The following is a 14,789-nucleotide window of genomic DNA, read 5'->3' on the forward strand; positions in this document are numbered from 1 at the left end:
TGTCACTGTACATTACATGTACATTAATAATAATAATCAAAAGTATGTCAAAAACTAATACTCGATTCACAAGTGTTGCCTGTCCCATATTGTATGTTGGGCAGATTTAAATCAGCTCTGATAAGATGTGACAAGTTTTAATCACTGACATTGTGTAGAACAATAATTTAATCATTTTTAAATGAACAGATTTGAAGCCATTATTAGTTCCAGGCCTATATTTACTGATCACACACCACACAAACCAGGTAGGGATTCAGATTTCCAGTTTTAATCATCACTTCTTTTTATTTAAGCAGATATTTCCCATTAGCATTGTACATGTCTGGAACCTACAGAGTTCTCCCGTGACTACCCAACCATCTTCCCACCTCCATGCAGAGTTTCAGCATCATTCATAACATCAGTTCTTTAACGTCCAGTCTGTCAGCTTGCAGGGGTGGGGGAGTGTAAAAGCAAGGGAGGGGGGGAGAGGAGAGAGAAAAGAGGTTTTTCCAAGACTGAAGAGTCAGAGCCGTCACCAGGCACTGTTCATCTTACACTCCCACACAGAGTTATGGGTGGATCCAGTAAAGCTGGATGAAGTCTGTCAAGCATTTTAAAATCTAGCCACTTACAGGGTCCTGTGCAACTCCCAATACTCTTGACCATTTGTGAGGTATCTGACGCCTCAATCTCCTGCAGGGGGTGGGGGTGGGGGGGGGTAAGAGGTAGGGGGCTTTTAAGGCTGGAAGCTGGTGTAGAGAGTTTCTGCAGTCTGTGGTAGTTGGTTTCACCCGCTTCAAAGCATGAATAACGGCTTTGGCAAACACTGCCCTCTGCCGAATCGGAGGACGGAGGGGAGAGGAGGAAAGAAGAGAGCTGGGGCTTTAAACAAAGATGAAGTTTTAAAAAAATGCATCTTTGCAAGTTGAGTAGGGGGACAGACTGATACAGGGAGAGCACAGTCCTCAAGAATAAAAGCAAATACAACAGCAAACATTCTCTGACACACACTCCAATAAAACAGCCAAACCAAAAACAAAAAACAAACAAAATGGCAAACAAGCAAGTCAATCAAACCATACAAAGTGACATCAGGCCTTTTCCAAAGTGACATCAAGTTTCTCTTTTTAATCCCAATCAATCCCACTGGTCTTAATTAATAGTCCATCTCCCATAATTCTCTGTAAACCAGAAAGTACTCAGTGGCTCCTCTTTATGGCTGGTCAGCAAGGTTAGGGTCCACTCTGAAACAATGACAAGAACAGGTCTCAGTGGCCAGTAAGACTGGCTAGTATGGTGAGACTGTGCCTGTCATTAACCAATAGTATGGCTATTTCAGAATTAACATCAGTGACACAGGCAATGATTTCAGCAGCATTATCAGGGAACTGATCAACATGGTACAACGTTACAGCACATTCAGAGAAATAGAAACGCATGGTGCAGGACAGGTACATATGGCAGTCTTCTACAACGGAAAATCAAGTTTGCTTTATACAATCACATTTCTTTAGCAACGCTGAACATTCCACCACTGAAAAATTTTACATCTGTTGGACTCAGTACAGCTCATTCCATGAAGCACCATTGTACAGCTAACATGGAAGTTTGTGATATAACACAGAACATAGAACAAGTATTGGGAACAATAAGCAGGCTCTAGGGCATTACATTTCTATGCGTCACTTTATGAATGCTAATCTCAATCAAATACACTGCAAAGTTTTCACATGTATTACCTAACAACCATGTACGGAGTTAGACAGAAACCCGAATGAGTAAGAGGCAGAAAGAGGGCTGACTGACAGCAGCAGGAGGGGACCCCAACCCTGGTATGCAAACTTTTAAAAGGTGCCACTCTGGAGCACAGTAGGGGGAAAGAGGGATTCTGGAGGGCTTGAAAAAAAAGGCAAGGAGAGTGACACACCTCTCTTCCTTCTTTACCTCTCAACCTCCCTCCACCGAGGGCAACTATGAGAAAGGAGTGCTGGAACAAAGAAAAAAAACACAGTCCTGGAGTGCTGATTCCTCCTCATACTCCATACTCTTTGTTATGTTCATCCTCTGAGTAGAGATGAGAGGGAGTAAGAAGTACGCAGGAGGAGATGAGAGTTGGTACGTGAGGTGTACCCTTTCCTCTCTACCTGGCCTCCTCCCTCCTGTCCTCCCTCTTGGTGCGGATGGGCTGAGAGCCATCAGCAGGCTGTTGGACCCAGTTATTATCATGGAGCCCAACACGGCAGCCTGGTGTGTCCTTGTCTGTACGCCGGCAACACATCCAGTAGGAACGTCCATAAGGCAAGTCATGGTGGTAAGGTTTGGGGTGCCAACGGCACAGGGAAACATCCCCACGCTCATATTGCCGCTTACACTGCTTGCAGGGGTCATCCCTGTAGAGAGGGTCTTGATTCCAGCGAGAATCCACTGCCCGCACCCCGTATGTCTCAATCAGCACCTTGAAGTAGTGGCAGGTGCACTTGAGGGCTGCCAGGGAGCGTGTGGGCAGGTAACTGAAGATATTGACCATGATGTGGTCCGGGAGCAGCAGCATGTACTGGCGCGGTTCAAGGAGGCGCTGAATCTGAAAGCGGATCTCCAGGAAGTCATGGGACACGTGGCGATAGAGGCGACACAATGAAGGGTCTGAACAGTCCTCCCCAACGCTGGCCAGGGGAGAGTCTGGTCGAGTTGTCCGCTCCCCTGAGCCCACTGCCACTCCTGCCCCAGGGCCGTTGTTGTTGGCACAGTCCAAAGAGCACATTCCTGACCCACTGCCAGTGCCTGTTCCTTTTACATCCTCCTCTGCACCCCGAGGGGGCTGAAGGAAGAAGAGCTGTCCAGGAGGAGGATCATCTGATGAAGGGTCAGTGGAGCTGCCTACACCTCCACCACCTCCTCCCCCACTAGGCATAGCAAAACACACCGTCTCTTCTTGCACATTCTCTGTACTGTCCTTGCCATAAAACACACATTGGTCCACAGCACCTGTCACCACCACCTCCACATGAAAGCCGGTGACTCGCTCCCTCCCTACACCCACCGCTTTCTTCTCCCCAGAGGAGAGCTCCTGGGTTGGGTCCGGGCTGCCACAAGCCTGCCTGTCCGGGTGATGGAGGTCCCCTTCCGGTTTGGGGGCAGCAGTTGTGGCAGCGAGCAGCAAACTACTGGGATCCCTTGAGGAGGGACTGACAAGCTGGTAGAGGTCACAGGTGATTTTTTCTTTGGACCTGGCTGCTGCCTGGTTACCACCACCACCACAGCTCATAAACATACAGCGGGACCTGCCAGCTGGCTCCAACTGAGACCGTGGGTCCAGATTTGACACTCGGAAAGCTATCCTCACCTCACCGTGACTGTGGCTGGGGGGTGGAGGAGGTGTTACAATGCCAGACTCCCCTCCTTTCCTGCGCTCCCTTTCTGCGTCTCGATTAGAAAAGTCTATTCCAGAACTAGCGCCCAGATGAAGCCGATTCTCCAGGTTCTGGGACTCAAAGTGTGCAATGGCCTGGGCTACCCTGCATGACTCCTGCTGCTCCTCCAGCTCCTGGTCTGTCTGGATGGGAGATGATGATTCTTTGGCCTCTTTAGAGGGTTGGCCATTTGAACTGTCAGAAACAAACACGATAGGAGTGGGGTCTGATACTGTGCCTCGGAGTAGAGTGTGCTGGTGGGGGGTAAGGCCCTGGCCATGAGTGGTAGTTGGAGGCTGGTGGTGTTGGTTCCCATGAACAGCCACAATCCCCTGGAGGGCCATGGCTGTCCTCTGCTCAACCAAGGCAACCATCTCTGCCACGGACAGCAGGTCTGTCTCATTCACCCCTCCTAGTGGTGGCTCATCAGGGCTAGGAGGTGCATTGGGTGCCAGGGAGGACTCATGGCCGAGGTGTGGCTCTGAGGATTGGGAGCGAGTTGGAGGATCGTAGGATGAGCATCGCCTTCGTCTTTTGGCTTTACTGCAGTCAGTTGCCCAGTTTCCTTTAACCTGCAGAAAAAAAAAATCATATTCAATTGAAAAACAACTAACTGGAACTGATGTGTCCAACAAAAAGCAAATCCCTGCGGCACATTTTGTTGTAGCCCCTTACCTTCATGGCACTGGGTCTGGGCTGGCCTGCTCCACTGAACTGGTGTGCCACAAAGAAGGCAATCTTCTCCTTGGTGTTTCCTGGCTTAATGACATACCAGGTGTCTAACAGCACGCGGCCGTCTTCCATCTGGGACCCAGAAGAGGGTGGTGATGGAGGGGCTGAAGAGGGTGGAGGGGCCTGGCTCTGTGTCAGGGAGCTGGAGACAAGCTCAGGTTCAGGTGGAGTGTTCTCCGAGCCCACATCCTCCTCCTCTCCATTCTGTTCCTGCACCCCCACTATCATCCCTCCATCTTCAGTCCCATCCACCGTCCTTCTGGCACCTGGAGAGGGTTCAGCCTTGCAGAGGGATGGGGACCCTGCCCCACCGCCACCTCCGCCACTGCCCCCTGAGCCTGGGCTCCTAGCTTTGTTCTGGGAGTAGGTGCCAAAGGGGCGTGGGCACCACAGACGGATGTGGGAGAAGGTGTCTCGGTCCATCAGGATGCGGACCACCGGGGCATATCGGCACCTATGCTGGCCAGCAAGCACCCAGAGCCAGAGCTCTCATTGTCGGCACCCTGTCCCAGTGCCAACTTGATGGGCACTGTCTGCCACCAAGGTCACCAGCAACACTGGGCATACAACCTGCATCAAGAGGAAAGTGGGAGATAAGAAGAAAGTGCAGAGGGAGAGAATTAGAGAAGAGAGAGCAACAGCACAGTCATTCAAGTGCTCAGTCACTAACAACAGAGTTCATATCTCAGGAGCAACAATGCTCGTCAGTGCTGGAATCAACTCAGTTAATCAATGACCAATTGAGGTTGTACTGAATATTTGCCTCGAGGTACAATTCAAACTGGGTGTTAGCATTTTACAGCAGCAGCACAGTCACTGGTATAGAGATAACACAACTATCCTCACAAAACTATCTGAAATAATCACAACTGGCCTGCCTCCAACTTTGGCCAAACTCCATTTGCAATTACATTTGCTACTGTGTAGTAAGATCATCTCCCTCGCCTCGAAGCCTCTAAATCAAATTAAAGGGATTCCATTTCAGGTTTGGTGTCTGTGGCGTGCAGATGAAAGGGATGAAAAGATGGAACACAAAAGCTCCAAATGGACTCTGCTCTGTCTCCCTCCCTCCGCTCCTCTCCTGCATCTCAGTGCTTCAAAGAGGACTTGCTTAATAGGAGGCAACACAGGGAGGAGCATGCAGGCATATGCTGGACCTATTTTTAGCACACAGCATGAGGGGGTGGGGTAGTAGTGAAACTGCTGTAGCTGTCCTCACCCCTTTCTCCATGCCAAAGAGCCTATGCTACAGGCTAGGGGGGGGAAGCCTTTAGTCCACCCAGCGTACTTTGCTTCTGCGGCTATGCCAGCTGTAGGGGCTGCCAGGAACGTGCTGGCACGCTTAAGGAGAGAAACAAGTGGCGACGGAGCAACACGTTTGGCTCACTGCTGATGCTCAAGGCCTCCTCTGCAGCAGAGAACAGCTTGAACTCAGAGTTACGGCTCATCTGTCAGTCCTGAGCTGCTCCCTTCGAGGTTACACTTCATATATTACATGTTTAAACTGTATTATAGGGTTAAGCTAGCTAGAAGTTTTTTTTTTTTTTTTTAAATCATATTAACTTGTGATTTGAAACTGTGCAATTTCCAACTTTAAGATCCTCCAGACATGTTTTAAAACATAAAAATAATACTAATACTTGATTAATAATTTTTGTCCAATATGGTTTTTCCACAAAAAAGTTCAATTACCTTGTTAAAAACTCAAATGTTTAACTGCTAGACATATGTACATTGGAGGCTTCATGTTTCTACATTGCACTTGTTAAAGTTGCATATTGGACCACGACTGGCTTCCAAACTAGTCGTCATGTCACAAATCCTGGTGCTCTCTCCTGCTTTGACACTCCCCCGGCGCTGCAAGCTGACAGACTGCACGTTAGAGAACAAATGCTGATACAGCCGCATCTTAAACTGAGATTTCAGGTGAGCAAAGAGAAACTTTCCTCTGTCAACCAATGAATGTGAAAACAGTCTTCTAGTGTCAAACTCATTCAGTGAAGCTCAAACCAATCAATCCAAATGAAGTAACAATAAGCAAATAATTTTAGTAGAGGGGGACTTTAAGATAACTTGCAACAGGCTAAGACCAGGTCCCGACAAAAGCCAAAACCACATCACTGACTATACCGTGGTATATATGGGATGAATGATGATATACTTATCTTCACTCACCAGCTAATATACAAAGTCCTGATTGTACCAGTTGTAACTACATAGATGCAAACACCAGGACCAACCAGCCACTCCAGCCTTTGAGTAGTTCAATAAAAATTATGTTCAACTCTCTCGCATGCTATCAATCGTTATCTAGAGGTGCAACATTTCACAAGTGATTGGCTGGTCAGAAAATTAATCATCAAGCATTTTGATAAATGATTAATCATTTATGTCATTTTTAAGCAAAAACCCCAATCATTCTCTGGTTCCAACTTCTCAAATGTGAGGATTTTCTGCTTTTCTCTGTTTTATATCCTTGTAAACTCAACTTATTGGTAACTTATTGGTTGGACAAAACACGACATAAGACATCACCTTTGACTCTGGGAAACTATAATGAACATACTCAGTATTTTCTGACGTTTTATAGACCTAATGATTAATCGATTAACCAGCAGATAAAATAGTAATGAAAATAATAGTTAGCTGCAGTGCCAATATCAACATGAGCATCAGACCAGATGAACCACAACATCCAGAGGAAACATATCAAATGATAAAAGTGAGGACTCTGACAAATTTCAATCAATACCGATAAAATAGTTGAAACTATGTGTACTGAGCCCATGGCAAATTGTGCCTCACACCAGTGTATACTAACAACAACCTCATAATGTGTGAAACATATTGTTGACAAGCCCTTTTTATATTTACTATAAATGACAACAACTCACTCCCACTTCGTGTCTGTGCAGTGTCCTTTCACCTCTACAGGTCTAGACATGCAGTTAGCTCCTGTGTGAGTATCTTTGATTAGCTTGTTGTCTGATCTGAACAGTAGTAAATTTACAAATTGCATGGTAGATTTTAGAGTGTGGCAGCAACTTGACAGGTCAACAACCTGTCATGGACTTTTCATAAACTTTTCAAATAAATGCATTTGAAATGTTTATTTAGAAACCAATTATTTTATGACATCTGAGGTTTACATTATTATTACTTATTTTTTTAAACCGCACCAGTTTGAATGGCTTCGGTAATTTGTGCGGTAAGGGGAAAAAAAAATCAATACCGCAGCAGCCCTAGTGGTGCTTTGTATATTTGGACTAATGGAAACGCTCAGAGAGGTGCAAAAAGCAAACACCGCCCACACAGCGTGGTGGACCAATTCAAATGCTTCCTCTATAATCACACAGCAACAACTCGGCTAAGAGCAAGCAGATTATACTGTTATGAGGGGGGGGGGGGGGAAAGCTAGTGAACCCATTTTACTACCCTTTCTCTCCATGACCCCTCATGACTCTGTCTCTTTAAACACTTTTATTCTCAACCTCCTTTCCATCAACCCCTCTTTTCCCTCCCTCTCACTGCATCATGCAATCTACCGCTCAAACAGATTGGATGGAATCATAAGAGGGGCCAGAAGAGAGACAATGTGTCACTGCAGCGCTCAAGTACAAGACTCACACACACACGAGTATCAGCCACCTTATCATGCTATCGAACACAATCATTAGCTCTCAGTTTCTTGTGAACTAAAAATTGTTGAGAAAAGAGAGTCTACATATAATAATTCTTAAGCAATGTTCACACTCACTGTTTACATGTAAACATGACGTGTCCACATTAGCGTTTTTGATTGTCCTCCATCTACACTGAAACAAAACAAAAGATGAAAAACATTCAAATCTCTTCTTCTTCCTCCTTTTGGGTTGGCAAACAAAATTATGCTGTGCAGCCAACATTTGGCACAGAGTGGTACAGACACAGCCTGGTTACTCCTGTTGGTCGCGGCAGGTTAAAACTCCATTTGATCACTTATACTGTGTTTCAATGTAGTTTAACACACAATTTAATATTTGTCGTTTCCTATGTTTTTGTTTCTGTTGTCAGATGACTGAACCAAGTATAAAATTGTTTATAAATGCCTCTAGTTAACCAAGTGAAACAGTAATTTCTGGGTTGTTGCGACTACGGCCAACAATCAAATCACTATTTAATGCTTGAGATGTCATCTTACAACATAAACATATATAAAGATCAATGACAGTATTGTGTGATCAGCTTAACTGCCATTCAAAATGAGCGATCACAGAATGTCTTAAAATGACTGCTACACAGCACCCAAGCTTGTGTGTCCATGTATCATCGTTTTGGAGGAGCTTTGTTCTTTCTGTCCACATCACACTCTGGAGAGCTTCTCCCACAAGATTAACTTTTTTGGTGTGAAAGAGGCTGAGTGGTTGGTGGGTCAGCTCAACACTATTGAAAAGTGTCACTCAACCGAATTTAAAGAGTCTCACAACGTTTTCAATTTATGCTTTGGTGAAGGGTTCGGTTGTCTCCATGGTAACCAGATGCTATCCTCCAGCCAGCTTGTTTAGTTACATTATATCATCTCAACCGGGACTAATTAAACAAGGATGTTACAAATTATGCAAAGTTAGTGAAAACTACAATCTCCATGGTGACATTAGTAACACTACCCAATCACATTGCGTGACGAAATATGACTGTGTCCACGACATAACAAAATTCTCCAGGTGCGTAACATGAAAGAAAGTGTCAAACGACACTTTTTCCTGTTGAAAATACATCATTTCTGTTGAGCAACACTTATTAAAAGTGTTGAGCGACCTGACATAAATCAGCCTTGACTGTGGCTTTAAAGGCCAATTAAATAAAATACTTAACCTCAGGTCAGACAGCTGCGGTAAATGTTGGAGAGACTTATTTTGAGTTGAACTTGTTATTAAAATTAGGCCTATAAAAACTGAACCACTTAACAGATACTGGTTGTCTTTCTCATAGACTTATCACACATTGTCCTATCCAATATCTCACATTTAGACATAGTTGGAGAGTCATCACTCATTCAGTTTTCCGTATACCACATTACTCCCTAACAGTCGGTTTAAGCCAGTACTGAGCTATTAGGGCTGGGCGATAAAATGATAACAATAATTATCTCAATATAATTTTCCTAGATAGAAATATAACAAATATTCAATAAATGCTAGATATAACTCAACTGAGAGGCTGAGTCGGCTCGCACCAGCTACTGGGGCCTGGCTAACTGCTGATAACTGCTACGGAGTTGCGCTTCTAATTCACGGCAAATGAACTACATTTATTACATGTACCATTATCACTAAAGCAGGCAGAGGAATAGCTAAACATAGGACACACCGAGTAAGAGAGAGCAGGAGAGTGAGAGGGAGAGAGTGAAGCCATCACTACCTGCTAAGCTAAAGTAACTAGCAGATCTGAATAGTGTGTAAACAACTGTGGGATTAATGAGAAAGTCACTAAAAGAAAGAGAGAGCTATGAGTGCTTAAGAAGAACAAGTGTTCGTTTAAATGTACAGCAGGTAATGAATGCAGTAATGAAGAATACAGCTAAATTAACAGGGTTGAGAGCAGCAGAAATGCTATCAGTTACACAGAAACACTGACAACGGGGAAATGAGACAATATGCTTACTGCAGCACATCAGGTCACAACTTCATCTGGGCAGAGGTGATTTCTGTAGGCTATGTATTGCGGGTGTTTTCATTTGTATAAATTTAGTTGGAATTTAAACACTTACTGGACATGTAACTAACTTTGCAGTCTGAGCCATCTTACATATGTGCTGTATCACACTGCAGTACTTCATTTTTCTATTAACATATTTATTCTGTTGAGGAACAGGGATTTTACTTTTTTTTACTCTTGCATATTTTGATGTTGATAAAAGATTTTATCATAATAATTGTTTTGAATGTTCCATGTAAGATTTGTGAAATGTTCTGCTGTTTGGTGTTTGTCATGTTCTGACCATGAAGACTAGCCGTCTATTTTCTTCAACTTTCACTCAGGAGCAAAGATGAGCCTTTACACTGGAAAGAAATAATGATTTGACATTTGTCATGATAATTATCGATATCAGCTGATATGAACATTTTTATCATGGTAACATTTTTGGCCATATCGCCCAGCCATATGAGCTACTTTAACTTTTTTTCCCTCTTCATTTGTGGCAGTTCAGGAAAATGAAGGCTTGCGTTTGGTTTTAAGCTTTCTACATCAACCTAATCCTTCAAATCCTGTCCAAGCACAGAAGCAGCCAGGAACATCACAGCAACACTTCAGTGCTGGAGACTGCATCGTTAGGTACCCAAGCTGTCTGACAAATTACTTGTCAAACCGTAATGATGACTTTCTGTATGCCTTACTTAACTGCTTGCACAAATACACAACTATGCAGTTCCACATGTAGACTGCAGGAAGGAGATCAACCTGCTAGTGTCAACCTGGATGACACAACTGTACCACAGTATGCAGGGATGTAGCTCCGTTTGGGACTCTCTCATCTACATGGAGACAATCCTAGATGTTTCCCATTAAAAAGCTTAGTGAAGTGGCTTTGAGCTGCTCTTTATCAGGAGGCGGGCAAGTTAACAAGACATACATTTTACACTTGAGGAAAAAAAAAAAACAGTCAGTCATCATCCTTCACATATTCTCTCTTGTAAAACTGAAAAAATCTGTTTAAAAACACTTCTGATGAAATATAAAATCTCTCCTTCTCAGAGCAGCATGTTCTTCAGTACATTCTGGTGCACCAAGCTGCCTCGGAGGGCAGAAAACATCCACTGGTACTTGATGGTCTATGAGAATCACAGTCATAGTGGGTCTTTTTCCCCCCGGTCACAAGGGGCAACAATGAGCCCATTCCACGTGTGGAAAAACTTGCTTGATTGATTGATTGACTGATGCAGAATCAGAAGTGTTTTCAAACTATATTTACAAGAGAGGAGACTTCAAGGATGGAGCTTAAATGGTTAGTTTGGCAAATGTTCATCTGGTTAACTTCTCTACCTTTGATAAAAAGCAGTTCTTCTATGGGAACCATCCAGGGTGGTCTCCATGCAGTGGGTGAGACAGTCCCTAACAGAGCTAGCAGGGATGGTGTGACTGAAGCATTTACAACAGAAGGTATACTGAATAGGCCAAATCGTACAATAGATTAGTCTGTCTGAAATGAAAGGACAACAATGTGAACTGGACCAGACCACACACAGCAGTTCTGCTATCTGGACCATTCTGATTAAGTTTTTTCCAACATTGCGAAACATGTTGTTTTAAATACACAAATGCCTGTGAATTACTGCTGCAGTCAAAGTGTGGAAATCCACACAGTCTTGACTACACAGCTACACACAAACACTAAATGTTGACAAGGTACTGATCTGTTTACAAATTACTATCTTGGTGTTTTTCGTGGTGTGAGATTGGCAGGTTTGTCTCATTGCATTAAACTGAGTTTCTGCTCCCCTGTTCGAATTGAGGGCAGTTTGACATGCACTCTGACCAGGATAATAGTTTTATTATGGCAGGTGTCTGCAGTTTAGAACACATAGTGTACCACATCCCATATTAAATGCTAGTTTGAAATTTAACAAGTCAGATTAGCAAATGGTGCACAAATTTTAAAGCTTGTGACTTAAAGCTTTGTGTTTTCCTTTATGACTATCAGCTCGTGAGTCTAAAGCTGCCTTCAGATGATAAGAAATTTGCTCTTCACTCACTGCAAGGTAAGGTGCAGAGCATAGTGCAGACACATGGTGCAGATGCTCTCTACCTCCCCTGCTTGCATGCGCCGCTTCTGGCTACATCACTACGTCATTGGTTGCGCTTTCAAAGGTCAGTGGCAACCAAGGTCAAAGTTGAAATAATTTGAACTTTGCGCGCAGCACTTGGTGGCAATGTTGAGTGGTGCACCATGCCAAGGGTAGCGCTTCCGCCTAGTTGGGCGCCACCGCTCTCCCCACAAGAAAACAATGGCACAGCCAGTGCAGAGCGGTTTTACCGCTGATCATGTGTGGGCACCTTAAGGCTGTCCTTACAAAAAAGTCAGCCTGATAAATGCAGAACAGTGTCACTCCAGCTCAGCCTCCTCATCCTATACTCCAGCTCTCCCGCAATCTTTTTCACAGCATTTCAGCCTGCCAGCCAAAAGCTGACGAATGATAATACTGAAGCTTGCCAAAAAGTCTTAGCTCAATCTCACCCTCTCCATGTGTGCCTGTGAAGACAATGCAACAGAAGCCCAGCCAGCAGGCCAGCTTTGCTGCAAACTGTCAACAGAACAATAGGGCTGAGTGCATCACTCCAGCAGTCTGCCCAGGAACATTACACCCACAGCAGCCCTTCTGTTGGGACACCTAGGGAGAGTGGCTGACTGGCCTGCAGGACAAGGTAGACTTTGATGCAAGCTTTGACACCACAGTCACAAAGGCCACTGTTTCAAAATGTTGTGTTGTCCTACTCAAACATCTGAGAGGAGGAGGGCGAATCATGTGCTGTCTAACAATATCATATCAGACAGTACTCCTTGTGAGTTTTGTTAAATTTTAGAGCAATGACAACGTGAGATTGTAATATGCTACAGTAGCAAAAACAGATTCACTCTAGACTTGTTTATCTTAGCTCATGTATTTGTACATATCTCCTTATAGCAAACTGAGTTATGCCATGCGACATGTCAGTTTATTCGTGGCATATGTAATATCAAAACAACCAATACAGTACTGTAATAAGCTTCACTTTATACAGGGTCCTTACTGCAATTCAAAAGTGTTGGAGGAAAACGGAGGCCTGCAGGTCACATAACCATTAGTTTTCCTGGTCCTGTTTTGGAAACCATTTAACCCTACAAAACTAGCTGCAATTGAGTTATGCCAACTTCTCCACTGACAACCAGCAAGTGTGGTATCACCAAAACGCACATCAATAACAACGACAATATTTATCCGATTGTTAATTTTAAGTGTAGCAAATCACCTTTGAACCAGTAACGTTAGCTGGTTTTACCCAACTAGCAAACAGTTGCTTACACACCGTCGTAATCAAAGCTCAGTACCTAGAAAGACCTAGCATGTTTTTCAGTGTATTTGGTTGATATTTAACATTAACTACGCTTAAAGGAACTTTAATAGTCTATTTAACTAATAGGTAGTTAACACAGGGTAAATAGACCCGTCATTAGCTAAAGCTAAGAAGGTAAAAAAAACACCTCAATGTTATATTTTGCTAGCCTACTTACCTCAGCAGTGTTAATCTCCACAGACAACCTTCTTGACTTGCAAAACGGTCGATGACAAGTGTTTTCCTCGTTGTATTTCGCTTGTTTGTCTGGTGAAATGCAGGTGACACGAGTTAACTATCCGTGTCCACGTAGCTAAGCTAAGCTCGCTCGCTGGCTACCGTCGACATTAGCCAGCAGCTCCTTGTATCATCAGCCTTGTTTAGTGGCGGCTGCTTTCGAGGCTTGTGTGTGTCTGTCAGTTGTCTGAACACAGTCTAGCTGACCGTACGCCTTGTTAGGACTCTCCGCGGCCCATGTAACACAAGCTTTTACGGTATGTTCTCGGGGATACCAAAATAATCAGTGTCAAAACGGCAGTAGGAGGAAGGCCATCTTGTTGACAAGCAGCTGCATAAAGGCCCGCAGCCAATAGCGATGCAGAGTCGGTGGTGTGCCCATATATGGCGTCTGCACGGCTCCCTCCCTCTGCTGCCCCCCTGCTCCCCCTCACTCACTACACTGGACCACTGCACAGTCACAACATCATAAGGTCACTGTGTCAAAGACAGGTGGACATTCATATACACCTAAAGTAAGGCGCATTTACACTCATAAGGTAGATTTAGTATGTGTTGTATATGTATGTTTATATTACATTTATATTGTGTGTTTATGTTATGTATCTTATTACATGTTTACATTTTCTTAAATTTTGCATTGTTTACATTTTAAAGATTCCCCCCCAGACTTGTTTTAAGATTTATATAAAATATTCTACTTTGTATGTAATAATTAGTGTCTGATATGGTTTTTCCACAAAAAGAGGTTCAATTATCTTGTTAAAATTCTTAAAAATTACACCTTCTCCTTCTTCCTCATTAAAAAATCGAGAGTCTATAAATATACAAATATATTACATCTCTGAAGTTTAACTGCTGGACACAAGATGTCTCCTACTTCACTGTAAAGTCCATTCTCAGTGTTTGTGCACTGGAGGCTTCCAGTTTGCACATCACATTTGTGTAAGTTGAATATTGGACCAGAACTGGCTTCAAAACTATTTGTGATGTAAATGTGAAAACCTTCCAATGTTAAACTCTGCACATAAATCATTCTGTACAGTGAAGCTCAAACATACAACTGTAGGAACAAGAAGTAAAAACGTATTTTTGAGTGGAGGGTCACCAACATTTCACTGCCATTGTCCTGATAATGTGTATGTGATAAATAAAACTTGAAATGAGTCATAGTGCGCTAATAGTAGGCACGTTTTGCTGTATATTACCATTCTCCATCTATTTCAATCTATTTCACACACTATATATTGATGTTTTAATTTTTTTAATCAGCAAAATTTTTTCAATGTGCATTTTCCATATTTGTGGCCACATAGCAGCACATAATGATCTTATGAGAAATGTTTTATTTAA

The 14,789-nt window shown here is 43.5% G+C and overlaps 1 protein-coding gene across 1 annotated transcript; it reads right to left on the minus strand.

The window, feature by feature from the left end:
* Positions 1–255: 255 nt before the first annotated feature.
* fbxo46 (F-box protein 46) lies at positions 256–13,800 on the minus strand. Its single transcript, XM_042413564.1, has 3 exons — positions 13,378–13,800; positions 4,071–4,697; positions 256–3,967 (listed from the first exon to the last, which is right to left on the minus strand). Exons 2-3 carry the CDS (start codon positions 4,548–4,550, stop codon positions 2,126–2,128), a joined length of 2,322 nt encoding a protein of 773 aa, XP_042269498.1. The 5' UTR covers positions 4,551–4,697; positions 13,378–13,800; the 3' UTR covers positions 256–2,125.
* Between the last annotated feature and the right edge of the window lie 989 nt (positions 13,801–14,789).

The sequence above is a fragment of the Thunnus maccoyii genome, chromosome 6 (genome assembly GCF_910596095.1).
Source record: "Thunnus maccoyii chromosome 6, fThuMac1.1, whole genome shotgun sequence".
Classification (NCBI taxonomy): Eukaryota; Metazoa; Chordata; class Actinopteri; order Scombriformes; family Scombridae; genus Thunnus; species Thunnus maccoyii.